This window comes from Aspergillus nomiae (assembly GCF_001204775.2).
Source record: "Aspergillus nomiae NRRL 13137 chromosome Unknown contig00274, whole genome shotgun sequence".
In the NCBI taxonomy this organism is placed as follows: Eukaryota; Fungi; Ascomycota; class Eurotiomycetes; order Eurotiales; family Aspergillaceae; genus Aspergillus; species Aspergillus nomiae.
In genome coordinates, this window is record NW_015378329.1 from 1 (window position 1) to 25787 (window position 25787).

At 50.6% G+C, this 25787-nt stretch overlaps 10 protein-coding genes across 10 annotated transcripts; 8 read left to right on the forward strand and 2 right to left on the reverse strand.

Annotated features, from left to right (window-relative positions):
• Positions 1-893: 893 nt before the first annotated feature.
• ANOM_009033 (GMC family oxidoreductase) lies at positions 894-2960 on the forward strand (the record flags this gene model as incomplete). Its single annotated transcript, XM_015554289.1, has 6 exons — positions 894-1285; positions 1340-1369; positions 1420-1486; positions 1537-2298; positions 2356-2857; positions 2911-2960. 6 exons carry the CDS (start codon positions 894-896, stop codon positions 2958-2960), a joined length of 1803 nt encoding a protein of 600 aa, XP_015404289.1.
• Positions 2961-4785: 1825 nt separating this feature from the next.
• Positions 4786-5124, forward strand: ANOM_009034 (uncharacterized protein; the record flags this gene model as incomplete). The annotated part of the gene is made up of 2 exons (XM_015554290.1): positions 4786-5023; positions 5096-5124. The coding sequence occupies 2 exons, from the start codon at positions 4786-4788 to the stop codon at positions 5122-5124; spliced, it is 267 nt and encodes an 88-aa protein (XP_015404286.1).
• Positions 5125-6285: 1161 nt separating this feature from the next.
• ANOM_009035 (putative pantothenate transporter) lies at positions 6286-7966 on the forward strand (the record flags this gene model as incomplete). The annotated part of the gene is made up of 5 exons (XM_015554291.1): positions 6286-6617; positions 6674-6713; positions 6768-7092; positions 7147-7774; positions 7831-7966. The coding sequence occupies 5 exons, from the start codon at positions 6286-6288 to the stop codon at positions 7964-7966; spliced, it is 1461 nt and encodes a 486-aa protein (XP_015404285.1).
• Positions 7967-8054: 88 nt separating this feature from the next.
• ANOM_009036 (putative short-chain dehydrogenase) lies at positions 8055-9834 on the reverse strand (the record flags this gene model as incomplete). Its single annotated transcript, XM_015554292.1, has 2 exons — positions 8055-8636; positions 8707-9834. 2 exons carry the CDS (start codon positions 9832-9834, stop codon positions 8055-8057), a joined length of 1710 nt encoding a protein of 569 aa, XP_015404288.1.
• Positions 9835-10066: 232 nt separating this feature from the next.
• ANOM_009037 (uncharacterized protein) lies at positions 10067-11151 on the forward strand (the record flags this gene model as incomplete). Its single annotated transcript, XM_015554293.1, has 2 exons — positions 10067-10825; positions 10873-11151. The coding sequence occupies 2 exons, from the start codon at positions 10067-10069 to the stop codon at positions 11149-11151; spliced, it is 1038 nt and encodes a 345-aa protein (XP_015404287.1).
• A 905-nt stretch (positions 11152-12056) lies between these two features.
• On the forward strand, positions 12057-14059 carry ANOM_009038 (ATP-binding protein; the record flags this gene model as incomplete). Its single annotated transcript, XM_015554294.1, has 5 exons — positions 12057-12156; positions 12207-12549; positions 12625-13684; positions 13740-13811; positions 13850-14059. 5 exons carry the CDS (start codon positions 12057-12059, stop codon positions 14057-14059), a joined length of 1785 nt encoding a protein of 594 aa, XP_015404284.1.
• Positions 14060-14612: 553 nt separating this feature from the next.
• On the forward strand, positions 14613-15434 carry ANOM_009039 (uncharacterized protein; the record flags this gene model as incomplete). Its single annotated transcript, XM_015554295.1, has 1 exon — positions 14613-15434. One exon carries the CDS (start codon positions 14613-14615, stop codon positions 15432-15434), a length of 822 nt encoding a protein of 273 aa, XP_015404283.1.
• A 253-nt stretch (positions 15435-15687) lies between these two features.
• ANOM_009040 (uncharacterized protein) lies at positions 15688-16464 on the forward strand (the record flags this gene model as incomplete). Its single annotated transcript, XM_015554296.1, has 1 exon — positions 15688-16464. The coding sequence occupies one exon, from the start codon at positions 15688-15690 to the stop codon at positions 16462-16464; it is 777 nt and encodes a 258-aa protein (XP_015404279.1).
• Positions 16465-18001: 1537 nt separating this feature from the next.
• ANOM_009041 (sugar porter family MFS transporter) lies at positions 18002-20008 on the forward strand (the record flags this gene model as incomplete). The annotated part of the gene is made up of 8 exons (XM_015554297.1): positions 18002-18050; positions 18107-18145; positions 18197-18258; positions 18315-18442; positions 18494-18683; positions 18737-19133; positions 19217-19695; positions 19763-20008. 8 exons carry the CDS (start codon positions 18002-18004, stop codon positions 20006-20008), a joined length of 1590 nt encoding a protein of 529 aa, XP_015404280.1.
• A 544-nt stretch (positions 20009-20552) lies between these two features.
• Positions 20553-25747, reverse strand: ANOM_009042 (putative polyketide synthase; the record flags this gene model as incomplete). Its single annotated transcript, XM_015554298.1, has 5 exons — positions 20553-24419; positions 24470-24675; positions 24741-25064; positions 25116-25309; positions 25491-25747. The coding sequence occupies 5 exons, from the start codon at positions 25745-25747 to the stop codon at positions 20553-20555; spliced, it is 4848 nt and encodes a 1615-aa protein (XP_015404281.1).
• Positions 25748-25787: the final 40 nt, after the last annotated feature.

Genomic DNA, 25787 nt, shown 5'->3' on the forward strand with positions numbered 1-25787 from the left:
AAAAAAAAAAGATAAAATAAGAATAGAACAAAAGAACGCAAAAGTCGAGTATGAGCGGTCTCTATTCTACTCCACGAGTCAGTCATGAACCAAACAGTGGATCCGCACGATGACTGTGGATCCGACTCAAAGTTGGGTTTTGACTTTGAGGGAACCGTTCGTGTATCAGGGGTTCAAGTTCCATGTTGAAACTAAAACCTAACTGCATTCGCTCCCTCCACCTATTTTTGGACTTACACTAACCAGAGATACTTTCGTTTACCCCGGGGTATTGCCGAAACAGCTTGTTTGAGAGCCCACTTCGGATATCGAACGATCATTACCAAACGAATAAGCCCTAGAGAGAGAGAGAGTGGACTAGTACCGACGAGGTTAGTTCTCCTCTTTGAGAGTATGTATGTTCCAGATCAATGTGCTGAATTCAAGGCGAACGAGCCCCTGGACGTGACGTTTAATTTCCGATCTGCATGTCTTCGCTATAGTCCTGATTTTGAGGCCTGACAAGATCGGAATATCTGCCAGGATAGTTTTAGTTTATACGTAGGACACCAGCACGGCTGCTTCATTCCTACCTCTTAAATGAGACCGGACAAATCAAATAGTATAGATTGAATATTGTGGCTTGATGTCAGATCTTCACTCTTAGCTAGACTCTCAGAATTAGCAGGCATGTCTCATTTTGTGGACTGCCGACTTCATATCGGAGTGGACTATATCATGTTCAGGAGGTGGTTATATGTGTCAAGGTTCTCACGCCTTGGGGTTGGGACGACTGATAGTAGATCTTGCAAAAGAATACCGGCCATTTCCCTTTCTAATACTACATGGTTCACATCAAAGTAAGTACCATTCAAAGCTCCGATGGAATTCCCTTGCCTAACATTACCCGAAAGATGCGCCGAGCTGCGCTTGTCTCGTTTGTGCTACATTCACTCGCCCTAGGCACGAACGCTGTTCCAAGTACCGAGCCAGATGCATACGTATCTCGGGTGGATGCGCGCGGCTTCGGAGACTCGTCATTTGACTACGTCGTTGTCGGCGGCGGTACTGGCGGAAATGTAATTGCCACCCGGCTGGCGCAGAAGTCATTGAAAGTGGCCCTGGTGGAGGCAGGCGGACTATATGAATTGGAATCGGTAGCTGCGGTTCCCGCCGCAGACGTTCTTCCTGTCGGATCGGATCCCAATACCAAAGCTCTCCATGATTGGGGATTTGTGGCGGAGAAGGTCCCCGGTGCTAATGGGAGATCAATACATTATGCGCGAGGAAAATGCTTAGGTGGCTCGTATGTGCTCTTTTCTACCAAAAGTTGCCGATGTTTACTGATGAGTCTGTGCAGATCCGCCATGAACTTCATGATTTACCAACGGTCGGTCCCCTGTGAGATGAGAATCTCCGAATGAACTAATGCAGTGCCAGACCGACGCGCGAATCAATGGAACAGTGGGCAGCGGCCGTCAATGACAGCAGCTATACCTTCGACCAGGTCCTGCCTTATTATAAGAAAAGTGTACACTTCACACCCCCAAACACGAGACCCGCTTCGCGAATGCAACGACTGGTTTCGACGCAGCCGCGTATGAGTCCCAAGGCGGTCCTCTTGAAGTATCATACGCGAACTACGCGATGCCTTTTTCCACCTGGATGAGCCGCGGAATGGAGGCTATCGGCATCAACGAAACCCAGGAATTCAATCTTGGGTCTTTAATGGGCGCTCAGTACTGCGCTTCGACCATCAGCCCGCAGAACGAGCTTCGGAGCAGCTCCCAGAGCGCATTCCTGGCATCCATCAAAGCGCCCTCCCTAACCACGTATTCGAATACCCTGGCTAAGCAAGTGCTGTTTGACAAGAACAAAAAGGCCACGGGAGTTCGGGTCAAGGGCCCGCTGGGGAATATCTTTACCCTGAGCGCAAAGAAAGAAGTGATTATTTCTGCAGGCGCTTTTCAATCCCCGCAGCTCTTGATGGTCTCTGGCATCGGACCAAAAGATATACTAGACCAACACAATATTGAAGTACTTGCTAATCGACCAGGTGTTGGACAGAATATGTGGGACCATCCGTTCTTTGCACCGTCATACCGGGTTACTGTGGATACATTCACTAAGATCGCGACGAACCTGCTAAACCTCGTCAAAGACTTTCTGAACTCCTCCATTATGAAGAGCGGGCCTCTGACCAACCCGGTGGCGGATTATTTGGCCTGGGAGAAGATCCCGGATAGCCTGCGGACTAAATTCACAAGCCAGACGCTGAAGGACTTGGCCACTTTTACGAGTGATTGGCCAGAGGCTGAGGTATTTGGTCCATTACTGTATCTACACTCCTAGTATCCACTAACATTATTACTGCAGTACATTTCCGGCGCAGGCTATATGGGTGCCGTCTCCAACCTCTTGACAGACCAACCCAAAGACGGATACCAGTACGCTTCCATGCTGGGTGTGCTGATCACCCCTACGTCGCGAGGAAATGTCACCCTGAAATCGGCCGATACATCCGACCTACCCATCATCAACCCCAACTGGCTCAATACCAAGTCTGATCAGGAAGTAGCAGTGGCAATGTTCAAGCGGATCCGCCAAGCTTTCCAGAGCGAAGCCATGGCACCAGCTGTCATAGGAGAAGAGTATAACCCCGGGAACCGCGTGCAAACCGACGAACAGATCCTGGAATACATCAAAAATAATGTGATGACACTCTGGCACGCCGCCTGTACCTGCAAGATGGGTACCGCCGACGATGAAATGGCGGTGGTGGACAATCAGGCCCGCGTGTATGGCATTGAGGGCGTTCGTGTTGTGGATGCTAGTGCTTTCCCGTTCCTCCCTCCGGGTCATCCTCAGTCGACGGTTTGTGAGTTTTATCCTACTTTTAGCATGGAGCGGACAATGGCTGATGGTTTACAGATATGCTGGCGGAGAAGATCTCTGACATTATCATTAATGGATCGAGTTGATCTAGTAACCTTGGATATGAGGTAGGCTTATCACTTTTAATTGTCATCATTTTATTCATATTATAGATTTTGGCAGCTCTCGATAGATCATGTCCTATACTTACCGACATCCTTGGTAGGAGCTGTTCTCATTTCCTAGACATTAAAAATACTCTGAAGAGCGAATAAGCCAGTCATGACAAGGATATTTTTAGGATATGGATTGGAGCTCTTTAGTGGATCCACATGTACGGGCTTTATAATCATAGTTGTTCTTTATTGAACCCATAAAGAGTGGCTTCTTCGGCAAGAAGCCCGGGTACTGCTCGGGAATATGGGTTGTCTATTAGTATGGCTATAAATACGCGGTCTGACAACGTTAGATCGGTGATGCGTCATAATATCGAGAATTATGAGTGGAGAAGAACAGGCCTTGATGACTTAGGGCTGGAATAGTGTTTGTTTAGAGTCACTCTGTATTATTTCGAGTTACGGGTCCTGGTACTTCTGCCATCCTCTCGCGCCGATATACCGGTAGATTCCGTAGTATAGGTACTAGAACACATGAATCTACTCATGAAAGCAACAATCCCGAGGGCTGCCTTGTTCAATGCTACTTCTGAAACATGCAATTTCATATCTGTCAGCGTTGCATTCTGTCCAACGTTGCACCACTGAAATTAAATATCCATAATAGAGCAACAGCCACTTGAAATTCACACTTGGTGGAAAGATTTCTAGTACGGTTACATAACTCTCCGCAACTCATGTTGTGCACTCCAGTTTCTAGTCCTCGGCAGAGTGGACCTAGCACAGGATATATTAAGAGAATATTTGAAAGAACGAGGGTGCCTATTCCCTGTCTTGGTGATTTACTTGGCTAATACAGTGCCGAGGGAACCAAACCAAGGCACTAACACTTCCCGCCCATTAACGCGTCTACTACAGCGTTGAGACATGGTTCCTGCGTGGCAGTGCTAACTAGCAGCGAACTAGCTTTGATTTAATAGTAAGCGAGAGCTGACGGGTCGAACCGAGGAATATCTCGCAGAAACAACGATGAATGAATCAGTTGTGTCGGGTCGATCAAACGCAGGAGCTGGTCTGATCGTCCGGCGTGAATTCTCTGCCGCTTAACGCCGAGGTCATTCTTGCTGCCTAATGGAGGGCATCGAATAAAACCGGCACGACGACGAACAAGCTTTGTTAGACTCGGAGACGGCGGATCCGTCTACGGAGCCCGAGTGGCCCGTCGCCCGGTACCTTTTCTGTAGTGGATCGAGACCGTTGTGGTTTGAACCTCGGTGAGGATGAACCATTGGGTCTGAGGCGTTTCAAGTCAACTTTGTAGGGTAAACGTGACAAGATGCCCTAACGCGGAAAAAAGAAAGAAAAAAAATTGGAGACAGCGTCAGCTATCAATGGCTATAAATACTTCCCAAACCAAGAAAAGAGCCATACCTCTCCAATCAGATTCACCAGCGTCGCTCCACTCGGACGCGGAAGTAGCAGAGACCAGCCAATCGTGATAGAAAGCGGCCCTCCCGATGCATCGAAAGAGTTGGGATTGGGAGGCTTGCATAAGTCGGTGATACCAATCACTTGCCCATTACTTAAACTCGCGGGTCGGCGGGCGGAAGTTGAGCGTTGGGCTGGACTCGAACCTCTACTTATATCCGCATCCTGTCGCGAAACCTCATCGACACCATCAACCACTCAGGAACGGTACATATCGACAACGAAACCATGTGCTGACAGCACCATTCGTACCCAAGTCACCTTCATCAAGGACGCCTTTACTCCGTGACACACCCTCGCCGGTCCACATCCGACACATCCGACCACCATGGGTATCCCAACTGCGGGCATCATCGTTATCGTCATTGTCGCCTGTCTGGCCGCGGTATCGCTGGGCGCCGCCATGTGGAAACAGGTCTATCCCACCGACCATTCTGCGCATCGATACAATTATTCTCGCGACCAGGAGCTCTATATGCGGTCGGTGCGGTTGAAAAACCTAGGGGGTCTTCGACAAGAGTCGCGCACGAAAGAACCACGACCGAGGGATCTCGAATCTGCGGTTTGTACGTTGTCTGGTGTTCCTCTATAGGCCTTGTTCAATTGTGAGTGGGCTAATGGATGTGGTCATACCTTAGATACGGAAGATGGCTCGTCGCGGTTCTGAGTCGCTTTGACAGTCCCCCTTTGTCCACTTTCATTCATGGTGGAGTGTATTATGTGATGATGATTATCGCTTGTGCGGCGGCGTTGAATGGCGTTGATATATCCTGGGCTTGGAGATCTTCATGAGCTTTTTTCTTTCTTTCTTTTTTTTCTCTTGTTGATGAATCACAGTGATGGAGCGTGGAATTGATATGTGTCGCACGAGATATGTTAGCCAGGACTTTTCAGTTCGTTTGTCTTTACCATGACCAATTCGCAATACTGTCCCATCTCACTTCTTGATACTGTATTGCTGCTGCAAGTAGGGGCACTTCGTTGTTTAACTTTGGCCGTCGAGGGTTCTGGCGGTAGATTTTCTTTGGCTATGAGGCCCCATCACTGACAGTGAGAAGGTCTTGGGATAACAAACTAGCTCTCCCGTCTCTAGGGAGCTTTGATACCTGTGGAATATATGATGCGGTCTATTAGTGCCTACATTTTGTGATTTACACCCGGTCGAGGCTCGAAACAGTGGAGCCAAATGACAGCGGCGAGCCTTAACATTCCACAGCGACGAATCTGATAAGCTCGCATATGATTGGGACCTCGGTTCTACATTCGGCCAGAAGAGGTAACATACTATTGAGATTCGCTATGCTGATTGAAAGGAGTTGGGCAAGAGGTACGTTTATATATTGGTCAGGTGGGTGACTAGTGCAAACATATATTTCGGAAGCCCAGCGTGGGGAATTCTTCTCACAACAACACCAAGCCATACACTACTGTCTTGATTAAATATACACATAGCCACATCACATATGATCCTTACTCGTTAATTTGATATGAAAATTATTAGTTCCGTTGTTCTCATTAGCTAAAGTGAGCAGTGCACCGTTCGACCTCTCAAGCTTGGCGACGCTGCGGATGCTAATCGATAAAGACGGCAGGATAGACCAGCTCCTTGCATAGACCAACCAAGCATCGTCTTTTAACCGAACGCTAATCCCCGCTGATCAATTAGTTCGGTCCCAACTGGTTCTCGCCACAGACGCGAGCGATGGCGTGCTTGCACGATCAAAAAAAGTAGTCCCCTAGGTTTCAGAACCACAACCAACTGCACAGACATGCAAAGTGAGGAACGTGCTTGATATATGTAAACAGGACTTGGCACTACATATGCACCATGTCTTATCCGATTGAAAAGGCAGCCCCTACCGCTGATTCTCCACCAGAGACGTCGGATGTCGAAAGATCTAAGTCAAAAGAGGGCTCAGAACAGCCTGCACAGCCCACGGCAGAGCGGCAAAAATGGTATCAATGGTTTGCGCCAACAGATACTCCAGCGGAGCGCCGTTTGATCCTCAAATTGGACGGCTTGATCATCGTCTTCCTATTTCTGGCCCATTGGGCGAAGGTGCTGGATTCGTCGGCGACGAGTACTGCCTATGTGAGCGGTATGAAAGAGGATCTGAAGTTGTATGGGAATCAACTTAATTATCTAAACACGGTGTACATGTAAGCTCGTTATTAGCTGTCGTGCAGGGGGTGAAGCTTTCTAACTTGTCATGCAGGGTTGGATTCATCACGATGCAGATTCCTCTGACATTGTTGGTTAGTCGCGTATTGGCGATGAGTTGATACCAAAATGCTAACATGACAGCTTAGATGACCCGCTGTCCGGTGAACTATTTCCTCCCGGCGGCAGATTTATTCTGGGGTGTGTTTACACTGGCCCAGTACAAGGCCAGCAGTGTCACCCAGCTTTACGCGCTTCGTTTCTTCGTCGGAGCCCTTGGTGGTTTCTTTTTCCCTGCTGTGCAATGGTATCTGGGCTGCTGGTATAAGAGGTCGGAGCTGGCCCGTCGTGGTGCTATCTTTTTCGTCGCCAGCCAGGTGGGCAGTATGAGCTCGGGGTATATCCAAGCCGGTGCCTATGCACGGCTGGATGGCCGGTATGGGATCGAAGGGTGGAGATGGCTATACATCATCTGTAAGCCGTATCGCCCCTATTTTCACAGATGTGCCTTCTAACAGACATCCATAGGCTTTGCCTGTACTATTCCCATCGCTTTTCTCGGTCTATGCCTACTTCCTAGTACTCCAGACCGATGCAACTCCCGCTACCTTACCCAGGATGAGATTCGCTTAGCACAGGAACGTATGGCCGCCGAACACCGCGAGCCACGTCAACCATTTACCATCCCTCGAATTGTCACCATCCTGAAAGGGTGGCGTATTTGGGTCCTCGTCGGCTTTGCCTTCTTTTTCTCCCAAGCGGACGGAGTCTCCTCCAATAGTGGCTTGTCCCTCTGGCTCAAAGAAGAGAAGTACTCCGTCGAATCCATCAACACCATCACCACCGTGTCGCCAGCCGTCACTATCGTCGCCTCGATTGTGTGCGGCGTGATCTCTGATATCTACGACGCCAAAGTCTCATTGATCGCGATCACTGCGCTGCTAAACATCTTTGCCTGTCTGGTGCTTGCGATCTGGAACGTTCCGGTCGGGCTGAAATTCTTCGCATTCTTTCTGTCCGGCACGGCGGACGGTATTGCGGCCATCATCTATGCCTGGGCGAACGAGATTTGTGCCCGCAGTGCGGAGGAGCGGGCCTTGGTGATTAGTGCCATGAACACTATTGGGAATACCTTTGGCGCGTGGATTCCACTTTTGTAAGTGACTCTCGCCCGTGTGTGTAGTGGATGCTTACGCTGACTGACATCGACAGTGTCTGGAAGACGGTTGATGCGCCCAGGTATTTGATTGGATATAGTTGGAATTTAGCGCTGGATGTCTGCATGTTGATTATGCTGTTCGTGCTACGGTATTTCTGGGTAAGGGAGAAAAGGCTGGATAGGGCATGAAGTTAATATGCACATGCTCTTGCCATGGTATACGATAATGTACGAACCACTTAGTCCATGTTTTAGCTTCATAACTATAATGAATATATCATATTCCTCGCGATATAATAGCATCATGGTGTCCGAAATGCTTCATGAACCGTCCACAAATCACCCGATGCTCGCGTTCTCCGATAGCAATCGGCCACAGAACCCTGGCAGCACCATCTTCGAATCCAATCGGGCAGCCGTCTGCCCGCTGACACTCGGGCGCAGCACTCATATAGCCAGGATCTACCGTATTCATGGCGACATGCCGCTTCCACGCCGACTCGCTCTCCGTCTCCGTGATCATATTCAGCGCCGCCTTGGACATATTCGTGTGAACATGGTGACCAGCTTTGCTCGCAGACTTGGTCCTGCTCTCCAGGATCCCCTCCCGCGAGGACACGTTCACGATGTATCCCAAGGGCCGAGACGACTTGCTAGTAGCCCCCATTCGGGGCAAGAGCTCGCGGCATAGAATCAGCGGCACGAAGGCATTAACCGCCTGCGCGCTGATCACATCTTCATACGGGATCTGATCCAGGCTCTGAGTCCACGACGACCTTGACTCATCCTCCCCCGGACCCAAGCCCTTCTGCACAATTCCAGAATCTTCCACACACTCTGACTCCGCGCTCCCTGCAATCTGCAGCCGCACACGATCCTCAATGCCGCCCCAGGCACTGCCAACCCCACCGCGAAGCTTGGGCACATACCGCTCCCCCATCGTCTGCAATCAGCCCATGCGCCCCAGCCTCCTCCTCCAACTTCTCCTCCCGCACAATCGCCCTCGTCTCCGAGCGCACCGGATCCGTCAACGTCTGCGCCGCATTATTAATCAGAATATCCAGCGCAGTCCCATCCCCCGCCCAGTCATCCAACACCCTCTTCACGACTTCCACAAGCCGAAACGCATCTCGCGCCGTGCGGAAATCCGCCCCCACGACCTTGAGCCGCGCCGAAAACCCCCCGAAATCCACCTCCCGCGCATACCGCAGCACCGCGTCGCGCGGATACCGGGAGGACACGATGACACTAGCTCCACAGCGGAGCAGGCGTAGCGCGGTCTCGTAGCCGAGGTTGATTCTGCCGCCCGTGACGAGGGCGGTCTTCCCCTTCAGATTGAGATTCGGGGGCTGCGAGAGCGCCGATTCAGCCAGGTTGAACGAGCCGCAGGGGCGACACAGCGACGGGTACGTATCGTGGGCCTCGCCATCCCGGATCTCGAAATGGCACATGTAGCAGTTGCCCTTGCGGCGGCGGGCTTTGTAGCTGGCTTTTGAGTCCACGCGGCTGTCTTTGTGGGCCATGTGTAGGTGGTTCACGGCGCGCAGTCCGTCTTCGAATGCCAGTTGCGTTTTCACGGAGGATAGCACATCTGTGAGCGGGCTGCTGTTGCTGAGCTGCGAGATGGATGGGTATTTCTGGAGGTATTCTAGCACGCGCAGCGCGGATTGGAAATCCTGTGTTCTGGGGATTAGCCCCGTGCCTTTTTCAGTGGTTGGCGATGTCCAGGTTGTGATGCTGTTCATTTGGTTCACGGACGCTTTGATTCCGCTGATGATGCCCTGGCATTGCAGCCTGCGGAGGGGCGCGGGGATGCTGCTATCTGGGATTAGGTGTTGGGAGATTGCGTCCAGGAGCTCACAGGGCTGTGTGGGGAGGTGCATGGCGAGCGGACTGGGGAGATGCTTCTCCTGGCAGAGGAGCTGGTCGCGGCGGAGACATGCTGCGATTGTGGATGGGGGTTGGGTTTGGATGAACTGGGCGTAGTCTTCCTCTTTCGTCTCGATCATCTTGTAGCAGGATACTTGGATATGATGGATACGAAGGGGCCGGGACATAGCGTGAACTATATACTCGGACCCTGAGGCTGAGATGTTGGTGGGGGGAGTGGAACCCTTCATCCATGAGTCACTCAGTTTCCGGCCCCATTTGTTAGTAGGGTTGTGCGGCTAAGGATCTACTAGCACGTATTCGTGACATATATCTACCCACCTCCATCCCCAAACAATCCCAACGCAATATCAATACCTCAGAAAGAATTACTACAACTTATACCATACATATATGAACATGGGGCCCAACCACAAAGTCATCGCCTCCCTCTCCACCCTGCCCAGAGAGCTGGCCCACCAAATCCTCAACGACATCCGCATCTGGGACATCCTGCGGCTCATCTGCCACAACAATGCCCAAATCAACACAGACATCCTCACGCACCCGACCCTAGGTCGTCTCTTCCACCATGACACCGGGGTCCTCGACGAAGTCCGCGCAGCTGCAGACCTCTACCGCACAGTCTGCGCAGCCCACAGCCTCACCGCAGCACCGCTGACATCGCCGCTGGCCCTAAACGCACAGACATTCAAGTCAGACTACAAGGAAATCACGAACTACATGCGCCATCGCCTCATCGACGAGCTGTATCTGGATTCCTGGAAGGTGGACGTCCTGAGTCGCTACGCCCCACTCCCCACCGTGTGGGAGACAGGTACCATCGCCGGGTTAGAAGCCGGGTGGAACACCATCCAAGACGCGCAAGAGAAAGTTAATAAGCGGAAGGCTGTCCAGCTGCACAAGGCAGCTGATTTGCTGGAGGCTAACCCAGATGTGTTAAAGAAAATGGTCGACCCCAGCCAGACGCCGCGGAAGAATATCCCGCATATTGTGGAGCGGATTAGGGGCGCCGAGAAGCGGGTTGCGAGGCAGTCTTTGCTGTGGGGCCATACGTTGACCGGCACGTCGTGGTTCATGTACGGCCATTTCTCGTTGGTGCCGTTTGATCGGACGTGGGTGTTGTTTTGCAGGGATTGGAGGGCTTGGGGGTGGAGTGTGGGTTGCGCGGCGATGGAGTTGATGAGGTGGTGTTGATGAAGAAGACGGAGAGCTTGGGGGAGGTGGGTGTCTCAGTCAGGGTCGTGGTTGAGGGGCTGCGGTTTGTGTATAGTGGCGAGGAGGAGGGTCGATTACCCCGAATAGCCATGCATGAGGATAGCCGGTCTTGGTACTTCATTCCCAGGGGTCCGGTGGATGCGTTGAATTATGCCATGGATGGCTGGGCGAGACAGTATGACGCTCATGATGAGAGGGAGATTGCCTGGTTGGAAGCTTTTGTTGCGGTGTATCGGCATTTTGAGAACCAGCGGCGAGATAGCTAGTTGGTCTATAGTAGATGTGGCTTTGCCTTGGCTCGTAACTAAAGGGTCTCGCTATAGCTAACTGAGAGTTTAATTTGAGACAATTTGGATTGCATATGAGTAGATGTCGTAGGAGGAATGTATACAAGACGTCAGTGAGGCAGTGCGCCGTGATAGCAATACGTGTCAAACATGATTCTCGGCTGTGTGAGCATGATTCTAGGGCAAATATTCAATCTAGTCCATTCTAGCTGGGTAGGATAACATCAAGCGTTTGCGTTATTACGTATGGAATCAGGCCATTTGTGCTACAAGGTGTGAAGATGGCTGGTGATCTGCACTCCGGCGCAAACGGCCATAATGACCCGTCCATAGGATGACCGGAAAACTCTTGGGCAAGAGCAAACTTTCCCCCATGTTGTCCACAAAATTAAGACATTTAATATCGGAGAGACCCGATGGCAGTGGGGAAGCTTCACTGTATCAATTAGGCAGGGTCTTGCGACGACACGTGATCGTATCGTCCAATGACAACTATTGGAAGAGCCTCCAGACAGCTCCGTGCACATCTCTCCTCACTCTAGGCTGATTACTTGGGTAGATAGATTTTGATTAGCGGCAGCCTCTGACCCAACAAGGCTCATATAGGCGACCGGCAGAATTATTGGAGTCCGATTTGTCCACTGTTCAGGCAACTAGAGAGCCAAGGCAGACAGGAGCTGTCTGTTCCCGAGACAGTGACTCGGGCATCGTACCCAAGTAGCAGGGATGTGATACACCAGCCGAGGCCGTGCTGTTGCTTCTAATCGTCTACTTGATTGTCAGGTATCCTGCCCTTTCACCATGTTTATCTCAGAGAGCACGTTTATTCAACGCTTCTCAATACCGGTTTGATCTGCCCGGGAGATATTCTCAGCTAAATGTTCATGCCATACCACGAAGACCCAGAATCCGGCGATAGCGAGAGCGAAATACCGTCCTCAGAAGACGAAGCTGCATACGAGGGAGGCACTCTGATGATCTCAGGTCAGTTAGCCTTCAAGAACACCAGAAGAGAGAGACTAATACCCACCAAGGTCAGAACTCGGAGCGCGTAAAATACGCCCCTGCCGGGTCTATTTGCGAGGCCCGCAACGTCTACAAGACGAAGTCGGACAGAGCGGATCGCACGACGTGGACAAAGGAGTACCCTGACGACCTCACTGTCCCGGTCGAGAATACTGAATCTGGCCAGTACGCGCTGATTGTGCGGAATATGAAGAGCTACGATGGCCGTAAACCCCTTCAGATTCACTCGATTATCGTTCAAAATGACTTGCTCAAGAAATTCCTGAATAAACTCTTCAAGGGCTACCCCGGCGTGACGATGACGCTGAAACGGGTTGAAATCGAGACGCCCTTCATGCCGTTTATCCACCGGTGGGAGGAATTCTCAAAGGCCCGGGAGGACGTCGAAGACTCCGCGACAAGGCCTGTGGTCGACCATCTGTAAAGACTTCTGGAAGAAGAACTTGGTGAGATCATTACCCACAAGAAGGACCTCATCCACAATGGTGTGATCACTCACGCCTTTCTTTGGGCAATTTTTGAACCGGGAGCCCATCTTTATTGTGTCGATGACGATCATGAGCGTGTCTTCGAATTGCTGTCGACCACGTTGAATTCCGATGGGGTATTCGGTGTGTCCTCCATGTACATCGACTATGATGGAACTAGCTTTGGATATAGGATGCATGACGAACGCATCTGTCTGTTCGAAGGTACACTGCCAATTACTGCCCTACCCATCTTCCCTCTAAAGTTTCACCCGAAGGTAGGCGCCGTGCGGGAGAATCTCATTGCCCGGGGGAAATTGTGGGAGGAATACAGCGGATATCACTACAAGCAGTACGAAGGACCTGGGTCCGCCAAGTTCATGGGACGACACATCCAGATCAGCGTCAAGAGCCGGATCATTATTGACGGCGAGGCGTTCAATACCTTCAACCCCAACCACTCTATCAAGGTTGATCCCTGCCTCAAACCACTCAACGATGAAAAGCAGCTTCTGGCGACTCCCATGCTGCGTGGGTACTCACTGAAGGATAAAAAGTGGCTCGAAGTCCCTCTCGAAGGGGTGCGGGATATTGTCTGGGACTCACAAGCCTTCGACTCGTTGGTCCTTCCGGCAGAGCAGCAGCGGCTGAAATGTCTGATACTGGCCATCGCAAAGGCTCAGTCCAAGCAGATGGATACCTTTGACGATGTCGTGCAGGGCAAGGGTCGGGGCGTCATTCTACAGCTGAGTGGTCCTCCTGGAGTAGGAAAGACGCTCACGGCCGAGAGTGTGGCAGAGGCCATGCGGGTTCCTCTGTACGTCCTGAGTGCGGGCGACCTCGGCACATCCGCTGGGAACGTCGAGAAGGCGTTGAAAGATATCCTTCGCATGGTCCCGAAGTGGGGTGCGGTTCTGCTGCTGGACGAGGCGGATATGTTTATGGAGACGCGCAATGCGACAGATCTGGTGCGAAATGAGTTGGTTTCGATCTTTTTGCGACTGTTGGAATATTACAAGGTAAGTGGTCTGATGTACTCCAACGGATGAAGAGTCAATCTGATGGCCTTCGTAGGGTATTTTGTTCCTAACGACCAATCGCGCCGAAAGCATTGATCCGGCTTTTGAGTCGCGAATCCATATGTCGGTTCGGTACCCTGCCTCGACGTCAACTCACGGCGTCAGATCTGGGCACAGTTCCTGGGTGGCAGTAGGGGATTCTTATCGGAACAGCTGGACTCTCTTGCCCAGGTGAAACTAAATGGCCGGCAGATTAAGAATGTGCTGAAGACAGCGCATCTTCTGGCGTGCGAGCAGGACCTTGACATCGAGTATGATCATGTTCGGGCGGTTTTGGGCTTGCGAGCTGCGAATCTGATGGATGTGGCTCATTGATTCACGCCACCTTTGGTGTAATTCAGTTATGCAAATGATGCGAGATATTCTATCTTTTGTTGAACTTTGCCCATGGAAGTATATTGCTAACAGTTCCGTGTTTCGACCCATTGCGTATGTTGTACGACCCCGTAGGAGAAATAATGCGCGATATTCATGGTTCCTTCGCTTTCTCGGTTCATCAAAGGCAAGGGCTGGTCCAAGCGTGTTGGTTGCAGTTGCCGTTTTCTCAATAGCAGATCGATATATCTCGATTGCGACGGAAGCACGTAATAATGGCAATTGTATCCTTGTTTAAGACTGCGCAAGAGTAGTAGGCAGGCCATGGGCTGGCAGTCCTGAGACCATCACGCGGCTAATATCGTGCTCATCATGATGAATACATCTTGTCTCTACCAATATTTGCTCTCCACTAAAATCCCTCAAAAGTCCATTTCCCTCCGTTGGGGGTACACTGTGTCCACCCTCTACTCACACTAGACTACTCGACATCGAAAAAAGAATAACCACTGTCTTCTTTTCAGAGCGTTTGGAACTTCCCAGGGCCAGGACGATGACCATCTCAGCATCCCAGAGGCATCCTCTGGATCTGTACCCAAGCGAAGATGTGATGTTGGAGGTCTACACTGACCTTCGAAGAGTCATAGAGCTCATGAACGAGTACTTGGGATCTTTCCTGACCGGCGGCGAACAATACATAGCATTCACACAGGTGTCCGACGCCGACTTTCTCGACTTCAAGAAATGGCGAGCGTGTAATCGCCCTCGTACGTTCCTAGTGCGAGTCTTCCCCGCTCATAATACCCTCGTCATCAAATTCAAATCGCCGCTATGCGAGCGAGTCATTGAGGCCATGTACCAAAGGTTCTACATTCGTAAATATCAACACCATCACGGGCTCACTTCCGATATACTCTCTCACGTCGGCCCAACAATATACACGATGCACAACGGACTGCGGTTAGAAGCAGAACAGGCGTATATCCCACTTGCAAGCAGACAACCCGATAGTTACCCGTCACTCATTATGGAATTCGGCGATACGGCTTCCCTTGATGCGCTTCGAGTCGATGCGCGTCTCTGGCTGGAGAATACCTCCAGCTTCACCCATTTAGTCCTGGTAGTCGCCTTTTCTACCGAGGAGATCGTGCTTGAGTGCTGGCAGCAGATAGATGGTGTTGCAGAATGCACACACGAGGTCAGCGTGGAGTATGACACTGGAAGGGTTCGACATGCGCCCTTGATTATACCGCTAGAGCTGATCTTGGATGAAATGCCTCGCATTCCGGGTATAACCGAGGATGCAACGATTGCGTTTTCGGATGATGACCTTGTCAATTTTATGCAGGAGACTATTCATAGTGAAAGGCCGTGAATGCTCTTGTTCACTTGGTTGTTTTAGCATCTTTTAGTTTTGTGCGCAGGTTTCCTGGGGAAATCGAGCGAGGGACTGAACTTGGCTTGAATAGACTTGGCTCGGGCTTACACACCAATAATCAACAATGGGTATATAATAGTTGTCAGCCCCTTGCGTAACTGGACATTGTATCTCAGCTGATTCAGTCAACAATCCATTCTTCTCTGAATAATTTCCAGATTTCCCAATACAGTTTGTAGCAGACATATCAATGGCATCCTCCCACAATATCGATACCGTGGGCTCCTTTTATCAAGAGGAAATTATGGGCATTGGCAGGACCGGCTTGGTCATCCGTCGGGAGCAACTTGCTCTCAAGCTACCTCTCAGGTGGAGTACAAGCAGCGATGAAGAGGTCAAAGCGAATATCGAATCCATTCAGCACGAACAATCCATATATAGGCGCTTAGGGGAATGCGACCATGTCGTTCCTGTCCTAGGTTTCTCCGAGACAGCCACCACACTGTCTCTGATGGAAAATGGAGATTTACGCTCATATTTAAGCCAAAATAAGCCATCGAAAGATCTCCAACTTTCTTGGTTTCGTGCAATGGCTCGAGCACTTGCACATGTCCATGAAAGACGAATTATTGTGACAGATATTGTCAGCCGCAACTTCCTGCTCGACTCTGACTTATCAATCAAACTCTGCGATTTTACCGAATCCATAAAAATGCCTCTTGACACTTGTATGGAGACGGCTGACTCTGGAGGTTATTCCTTACAAACAGATATTGGGCAGTTGGGAGTTGTGATGTTCGAGGTAGTGGTTGGGGAGAAGTGCGAATTTGATATCTTTCAAGACATCCCACCAGAACTTAGTGAAGGCAGATGGCCCCGAAGGGAGGGTCTTCCTAGCACCCAGGGAGTCTGGTTTGGTTTGATAGTTGAACGATGTTGGACTAAGGGCGCGTTGAAGTCGGCCCTCGATTTGTGCAATGAACTTGAATCCGCCAAAATCGAGAACGAGCCGGTTGATGTATTGTAGCCATCAAGGAGCTGACTATCAATGGCGCGTTGCGTTATGGTATCAGACCGATGGTCCAGCTACTGCTATTCAACCACGTTAGCAGCACTTTTGGGTTCATAGTAACCTTAGCCCTGCGGTGTTCGCAACTACATTGGCCTGGAATGAGCTGAAGGTTCGTAGGCTAAAAGCAGGAGGTTGGTACTATACCAGCAACGCTAACCTTTCCTATTTTCTGTAGAGATCCTATTATCAGCTTCAACGCGGGCTTAATCTAGAGGGAGGTACAATGCTAAGGACGATCTTCCCTTCTAATTCTATGGACCCCTATTGTGTCATGGTAGCTCTTTGGCCAAACAGAAGTTCCTGCAATTCAAGTTCCACAAAATATTGTTCTGAGATAGCTCATAGGAATAGTGAAGAAATATAATGCCGTGACAAACTCAGTTGAATCGCTTTCGACTACTAGTCAATATGGCCAAAGAAAATGACAGTCCCTGCAGCCCCCTGCATAGTGTTCAACCAACGATTTGGAATGATTCGGGTGTCGATTGAAAATCCAACCGCGGGATTTGTTGATTGAACGTGACATTTATGTAACCCTAAGCTTGGGACGGTTCGTGGTCACGGGAGGGAAGACTGAACTTTGCTTGCCCTTGGTTGATTGCCATCGTCTGTGCCCTACTAGGACTAGTAATGTTACTTTTTTACCCTTCGTAGTGCCATGTGGTGCAACGCCTGTAGCCACTAAGGTCTTGGGAGTCTTATTTCGACCCGTTAAGCAGCCTTGGCGCGCTTGGACATGATTAGGGCCCAAGGAGATAATCCGCCTATCAAGGGGGCATAGCTCTGCAGCTCTTTGTTCTTTAACTCAATTAGGGTTGACGAGACTCATGGTACGGGATGGACAGAGTCGTATTCGAGGGCGAAGGTCGCAAGCGAGCCCAGGATCATAGTTACGTGGACCTGGAACTGATTTCAGGCCCTGACTCGTGCCTGCCCCCCCAGGTTCCTTTGTTTGTGTGCAGTGGCATCGCACGATGTTTCCCTGCAAGACTGGCCTTGTCCACTGTCCCACTTCAAAGGCTTAAGCAACAGAAGAAAAGGTTAAAAGCTTCAAAGAGACCTTGTTTACCCCAGAATCACAACTGCGGGGAAGGTTGAATTCCCCCATGATCACAAATACGAGACTCTAACTCATAGACACCACCCCGTCCCGTCGAATCACAACCGCGCCTCTTATTTGGTGGCGTCCGCCACGCCGTGCAACTTGTGATTCTCTATCCTCTGGCAAGGTAAAGATCTCCCAATCGCTGTCCCGGGTCTGTTTTGTTGATCCCTCCTCTCCAATCATGCCCGTCAGCCGACACGCAGTGTTACATTAGAGGAAATTCACCAGTGACTCTCGGACAGTCGACCAAAGCTGCATTCACTGCAGCCAGTCGGCATATTTAAACATACGGCGATTCCTGTCCCTGGGGACTTCTTTCACATGTTCTCTGCTTGATCCCACCTTGGCTCCTGCGTCGCTGACCGGGTGTCAACAGTAACTGTCACCATGAAGAAAATCTACAACGTCTACTTTCTCTGTGGCTTTGCCACTCTAGGTGAGCATATAGTGTCTGCTAGAGAGGTCGGAGACATGAAACTAACTTTTTTGCAGGCGGTGGTTTGTTTGGTTTTGATATCTCGTCTATGAGTGGTAAGAAATGCTGGAGCCCTGGGATTCAAAACATAAGCTCACTCTGTTAAGGTGTCCTGGGCACCGCTGCGTATACCAACTATTTCCAAGTTGGTAGCGGTCAATACAAACAGGTAAGTAATTGTTTTACTAGATTTCAGGCTGTGCTTTGTGTATTGATTATTACCAGGGCAGTATCACTTGTGCGATGCCATTTGGTTCGCTCGTCGGTGCGCTGTGCTCTAGCTTTATCGCCGATCGCTTCTCCCGTGTCAGGGCGATTCAGTTCTCGTCTATTCTATGGATCATTGGCTCTATGTAGGTGAAACCAACCCTGAAGCGAAAAAATTGAATCCTAATTTCTACCAGCTTTATGTGTGCGTCGAACGGAATCGCTCTTTTAGTCGTCGGTCGTGTCATCGCCGGTGGTTGCGTTGGTATCGCGTCTGCAATGGTCCCCGTTTATCAGGCCGAGATCGCACCAAAAGAAATTCGAGGACGAGTTATATCGCTGCAGCAATGGGCTATTACATGGGGTATCTTGATTCAATATTTCATTGTGGGTCTCTCGTGCTCGTCATGACAGCCATTCCCATACTGACAACCCTGCAGCAATATGGCGCGAGCAACATCGACGGCGGCCCGAACAACCCGACGCAGAGTACGGCTGCTTTCCGTATTCCATGGGGAATCCAAATCGTACCCGGTGTTATCCTCTTCTTTGGCATGTTCCTCTTCCCCAAGTCTCCCCGTTGGCTTGCTAGCAAAGACCGTTGGGAGGAAGCCCTGAATGTGCTATCGAAGCTGCACGGTAATGGAGATGTCAACCACCCCAAAGTCCTCGCCGAATACAAAGAAATCCAGGAGGCTCTGGCGTTGGAGCGGGAGCAAACAAACACTGGCTTCCAGGAGCTCGTCAAGCCTCGCATCTTCAAGCGTGTCATCTTGGGTATGAGCTTGCAGATGTGGTCGCAGCTGTGCGGCATGAACGTGATGATGTACTACATCGGTATGTTCGACATTTCTAATACAAGGATAGACCATCAGCCATTGTTGGTTTGACCAAGTTGCAAGATGCTGATAACTCGACAGTCTATATCATGCAGAGCACCGGTGCCGGATCACCCCTGCTCACCGCGTCAATTCAATACATTCTCAACACGGCCCTGACTCTACCTGCCATTCTCTACCTGGATAAGTTTGGCCGACGCCCGGCGATTCTCATTGGATTCTTCCTCCAGGCGATTTTCCTCTACCTGGAAGGTGGGCTGCAAGGAGGCTTTGGAGCGCCCAACCCTGGCACTGATCCCAAGCTCGCTGCTATCTCGTGGACGGTCGCCGACCACCCCGCCGTGGGGAAGGCGATTATCGCATTATCCTATCTGTTCGTGTGTTCCTTCGCCACGACCATCGGCCCGACCTCGTGGACCTATCCGGCTGAAATCTATCCTGCGAAAGTCCGTGCCAAAGCAGTCTCGCTGGCTACCGCCTCCAACTGGGTCTGGAACTGCCTGCTGGCCCTCTTCGTCCCACCTTTGCTATGGTCGATCAACTGGAAGATGTACATGATTGTATGTTCTACTCGCACTATCCAGTCCAGTATCCATTGCCATTGACTAACCTCTTTCCGTATCACAGTTCGCTGCCTTCAACACCGCCGCCTTCATCCACATGTTCCTCACCGCCCCCGAAACCAAAGGTTTCACACTAGAGGAAATGGACGATGTCTTCGACAGCGGCCTCCCCGCCTGGCGCAAGCTCGAGAAGCGCAGTCGTATGGAGGAGCTCGAGAGAGAGATCATCGAAGGCAATCTCAAGATTAATCCCGCACACGAGGATACTGGCGTCTCGGCTACGCAAGTAACCCCGGAGAAGCAAGTGTAGTCATGAACCTTGCACGCTGCTTCTATCCTTATGTGAGATGAAACTGTTTGTCCGACCATGTCTTAGACTGACATTCTTATACTGAAGACTGTGGTGGACGAAGAGATGTTTGCTGGATTGTTATTGTGTTTGTGGTAATGTTTAGTTAGCTTGGTTTCGTGATACCAAATATGAGTAGGAATGGCCTTATACTACTGAGTTAATTTGATTTTTAGGTAATAGCTGGAATCTTCGTAGAATCTTCGTAGATCACTTGGTGTAGGTCAACTGTAGTTGTGATTTGGGAACGTTCATTATGCGAGTTCTCTTTTGAAGAGATGAAGGCTCATTTGATTTGTCGACGGTCGCCACTTGCATAAAATAGCAGATACCATTGTCATAATCATGCAGATTTTAACATGCTGTTAGTAGCTTTATATGTCCCTGGAAAGAACAAGGCATTGGTGTGAAAAGTGCATTGCGGACACTGAACAATAAATATAACTACCAAGCATAGATAAAATAAAACACAAACACAGCATTGAAGCAAAACAAATCTAATAGTTCAATTTCCAATCATCAAGAATCCCTCAATCATCTCACTCAAGCGCTTCGCAAACTCCCCCTTCATCATACTGAAATGATTAGCCCCCGTCATCATATCCAAGGTGATATCCTCTTCCGGGAGGAGAGTTTCCCAGCCACACGGACCAAAATCAGTTCTAGTGGCAGTGAGGAACTTCAGTCCCTCCGGGTCGTCTGGTCTCCGCTCGAACTTGGGTTCGCAGTGTTTGTCGATCGCGTCGCAGGCCCAGATAATTTGTGTACGGGGCACGTCGTCAGAGACGAAGGGTGTTGCGTGGTACGAATGCAGACTGTTGACGCAAGCCTCGAAATGGGGAATCAGCCAGGGTGGCGGTTCTCGTTTGACTCCGTTCACGTCGCCGAGTAGCCCGATCGTATCGCAGTACTCGTAGTAGCGGCGTGGGAGGTGGTCCAGACCCTTGGGGACCGGGCAGTCGATGAGAATCAACTCGCTGACTTGCTCGCCTTGCGCTGACAGCTGTTGTGCGATGTGATAGGAGAAGATACCACCCACAGACCATCCACCGAGCGCATACGGTCCATGGGGCTGGCGCCGCCGGATTTCTGTGATGTACATCTGCGTGACCTCGTCGATACCGCATGTGTAGGACTCTGGGCTTTTCATGAATGGGCAGTTCACGCCTACGACAGCTATGGATGGGTGGATACGCGGAAGCCCTGCATAGGAGGAACACGATCCGGAGCCGTCTGGGAGCAGGAATAGAGTCTTGACTGTTGAGGGCAGAGCTGGGTTGCCCTGTAGGAGAAGCGAGGTTGCGGAGATCTTGGGTAAACAAGTTTTGCTGATCTCCGGCGTGGTTTCTGTCGTGTTGGCATTGATAACTTCGTACGAGCTGGTGCCTAGTGATGATCGGTCCCCGTCGCTACTGCTCTTGTCTTGGTCGACCTCTGCTTCTGCTTCGGCAAACATGGAGTTTAGGACAGCGTCGCGGCCGCTCACAGTGACTGTTCCGGTCTCGGGTGCCCCCTGCTTCCAGAATGTTTCTAACTCCTTGATGGTGGGATGATCCAGGAAGATGGATGACTCGTAGTGCAAGCCTAGTTCCTCGCGGAAGCGGCTGGCGCAGAGCAACGCAAGAAGCGAATCCACTCCTAGATCATCGAATGCTGCTTCGGGCGACAGTTCGGCGATCGGGACACCACTTTCCTCCGATATTATCTTGAGTGCGGCTTTCCAACTATCTGGGCCGTTAGCTATACTGACAGTCTCTGTTAACGGATCGGCTTCTGAATTCGGTGCAGCAATATGGCCAGCATGAAGAGTTCCCCCAGCAGGAGCACCGGCTTTGGTATCGTCTCGCATGTGAACAATATAATCCATGAGCCTTCGTGGGACTCCTTGTGCCTTTATACCCTTGTACAGGGCGACAACTTCCTTACCCTCGAAGACGACCATGTCTCCGCCATACAGGCCATCAGCATCTGGCCCGCTCATCCGAACGTGTGATCGGTAGGTATTATTGATTGACAGCGGCTTGTAGAAGTGCAGGGACTTCCAGCCGTGGTTGACGAATACTTCTTTGCTGAGATCGGCTTGGTCATTAGCGTTCATAACGAAGAGAGCCGGCTGTCCAAGATTATCAATCAGGTATGGATTTACATGGTAGACTCCATCTGTTCGAGGGTTGTTGAATTTAACAGTCGCAACAGCTTCCAACCGGGCACTGTCCAGGAGCACCCAGGAAACACCCATGTATTCGGGGTCATAGGAGGCGAGTGATGATACCAAGTTGTATCCGGTCTTACCGGTGAACTTTTGTACTCGCTCGTCAGTATTGACTCTTGCAGCCATGTCTTCCATTTCCTGTAGAATGCTCTCCGCACGCTGCTGGACCTCCGCCTGAGCGGCCTTCGCATCTGGGAACGTGATGCGAGCGATTGCGTGTCTCACTAGCTTCTTGCCTTCTGGTGTGACGCTCCAAAACTCCACAGATCCCTGGAAGGTCTCGCAATCAAGCACGACTTGGCATTGCAAAAGCTGAGGACCTTTGCCTTTACTCTTGGTCGCAAAAGGTCGTTGCACGTCCATATGTTGTAAATCCACCAGGGCTTCAGACAGTCTGGTCTGCTGCTTACGGAGATATTCTCCAATCACTAGCGCCATTTCAGCATAAACAGATGGAGTGACGAGAGGGAGATTATTGACACGATGGCCACGAACAAACGGGTCCACATCGTCGCGGAGGACATCCACCTCACCGACAACGGTGATTTTGCTGCCGTCCTTCTTCTCCTCGACGAGCTTATGGACGCAGGTCGTCGATAGCCCAGGTGCCCCCTTTAGGAACTGTGCATCCCCTTTGTACAAAGACCAGTCGTTGACATATTGCATCCAGTATTCCTTCAGGTCCCAGTTATATGATGGGAGTCGTAGGACTGAAAGGCCCGGGATGAAGTCGCGGTGGTATTCGGACCATCTGATGTCGACACCAGACTCATACAAAGAAGACAAACTGGCGGTAAGTACCTTCCAGGTGTCCTTGTTACGCTGCAGGGTTGGAACGGTCTTGAGTGTTGAGTCGAGGTTGTTTCTCAGTAATCCTGACACAATGGGATGGGCTCCTATCTCGATCCACAGTGCACTGCTGATGACTCCATCCGTCTTTGCACTTTCGAGTGCAGCGGCAAAGTTGACGGTTTCTCTGCAGTGGCGAGCTAGATATTCTGGTCCAAATGGTTGCTTCGATGTGATGACCTCTCCAAGCAGAGGCGAGATGACAGGAACTTTTGGCTCGTAGAATTTAACACTCCATGCAGCGGCCTTGAACTTCTGAAGCACGGGCTGCATCTGGGAAGAATGGAATGCAAACGGAACACGAAGTCTAGTCTTCTTGAGATTTGTAGAAGACAGTACATCGAGTATGCGGTCGATCTGCTCATTCGTCCCACTCAAGACGGTCTCTCTTGATGTGTTGATGCACGCGATGTCGTATTCCAGATCCCCACACAGCGATCTCGCTTCCTCCACACCGGTACCGATAGCAAGCATGGCGTGGGTGTTGGCTGAAATATTCTCCTGCAACAGCTGCGCCCGCTTCCCAGCCAGGAAAATGGTGTCTGCTTCAGAAAGTACGCCAGCAATGTTCAGTGCTGCATACTCACCGAGGCTATGGCCGACCACGGCACAGGGCTCTATTCCCCAAGATCGCCATAGACGGGCCATGGCTATTTGGATACATACCGTTCCGACCTGAACAACCAGGGGCGGAAGTTCGGAAATATCACCATTTCTCGATTCGATCAACTGCAAGAAGGAAGGGAAACCAAGGGTTTGTACGATGCCGTCATATCGCTCGATATCGCTGCGGAAGGTACTGAAGTGTATTAGACTTTCACCCATGCCAATGTATTGCGATCCCTGGCCGGTGAATGCGAATGCAACACGCTGGGCGGCCCTGGTTCGGTTTTGAACCGTGGGAGACACGAGCTTGTTCTCTAATAGAGCCTGAACCTCAGACAGGTCGGACCCACTTACCATGACCCTAAATGGGTGGTGCATGCGGCGGGCAGTCGTTGTGTATGATAGACTGGGGAGTGCTGGCTTTGTAGTAGTCATGTATGACAACAAGGACTTGATGTTAGCTACCAACGCAGTACTCGACTTGGCGCTGACAGCTATGAGGTGGTTAGCGCGAGGATCAGCCTCCTTGCTTTTGGGCTCAAAGACTGGCGCATCTTCGATCAAGACAGAGCTATTGCCACCGGCTGCGGAGAAGTTGTTAATCATGATTCGGCGTACACCACCTTCCGGCCTTTCCCATGGAACAGGCTTCTTAGCTATGTGGACATTGCGCTCCGTGAGATCCGTCGGGAAGCCACTGTTGATCTTGGTATAGTCAATATATAGCCATTCGAAGGGGACGAAATCCATCTCACCTTTGTCTTGATTCCACAATGAGGGGGTATCTCGTTCCGTTCCAGCATCATGAGCGACTTTATCATAGCAATAGGACCAGAGACTGACTCCCCATGGCCAACATTAGCCTTCGCAGAGCCCAAAAACAGTTTCTCAGCATCAGTACGTGGCCTTTCTGTCTCAGGCGCAAAGATCGACAGAACGGACTTCATCTCCCTGGCATCACCTACACAAACACACAATTTAGTAAAGCCACATCAACCTCAACCATATCGAGAGAGCAGCACTCACCAGCCTGAGTCCCAGTACCATGCATTTCCACATACCCCACGCTATAAGGCTCAACGCCAGCCGAAGTAAGCACCTTCTCGAAGATAGCCTTCTGCGCCCCAATATGCGGCCGAGTAATACTCTCTGCCTCAGCAGAATGGTTGGTGTACGCCCCAAGAATCACAGCGACGATGGGATCATTGTCTGCCTTGGCATCCTCTAGTCGTTTAATAATCATTGTGCATACACCCTCTCCGCGACAATATCCATCTGCATCGTCGTCGAAGGTCTTGCAGTTTCCTGTTCGAGAGAGGAAGTGCCCACGATCAAGGCCGGCGGTGATATCTGGGATGTGTTAGTATCAGGCAATGTGGGACTGTAGGGCATTGTGCCTACCGGGATTGGTAAGAACATTAGTTCCACCGCAAATGGCTGTGTCGATGTCACCTTTGAGCAGTGAGTTGCAGGCAAGGTGGAGGGCGGCTAGCCCCGAAGAGCAGGCTGTGTCAACGCTGTAGCTTGGACCGCTGAATTTGTAGAAGAAGTTTTGGCGTCCTGGTATGAAAGCTCGGCATGAGCCAGGAATGTAGCTAGTGGGAGTTCTGTTAGCAGCGAAGTTCTATGCCTGCAAATGAAATAGGCAATAACCAAGTATAGAAGCATAAAAAATGAAGGAAAGCACGACTAAGGGAAGCTATATGCTGGCAGCGCACAACTGAAGAAAAAATAAAACAGATAAAATAGAAAAATAAAACAAATAAAAAAACGTACTATGTATCAACATCCTGCGAGCTATTTGTCTCACCCCAGTCGTTGCTCGTGGTGCCATAGAAAACTCCAATTCGATCAGATTGACTAGAAGGTGTTGAGTCCGGCACAAATCCCGCAAATTCCATTGCCTCGTACGCGGTCATAAGCGCGAGACGCTGCGCAGGATCAACCTGCGGTGCTTCTCGAGGACTTAGAGCAAAGAACTTGGCATCAAAAAGGCCTGGCTCCTTCAGCCAGCATCCGTACGGCGTGCCCATGGTATTCTTCCTTTTGAGACTCGGATCCACATGCGTTTTA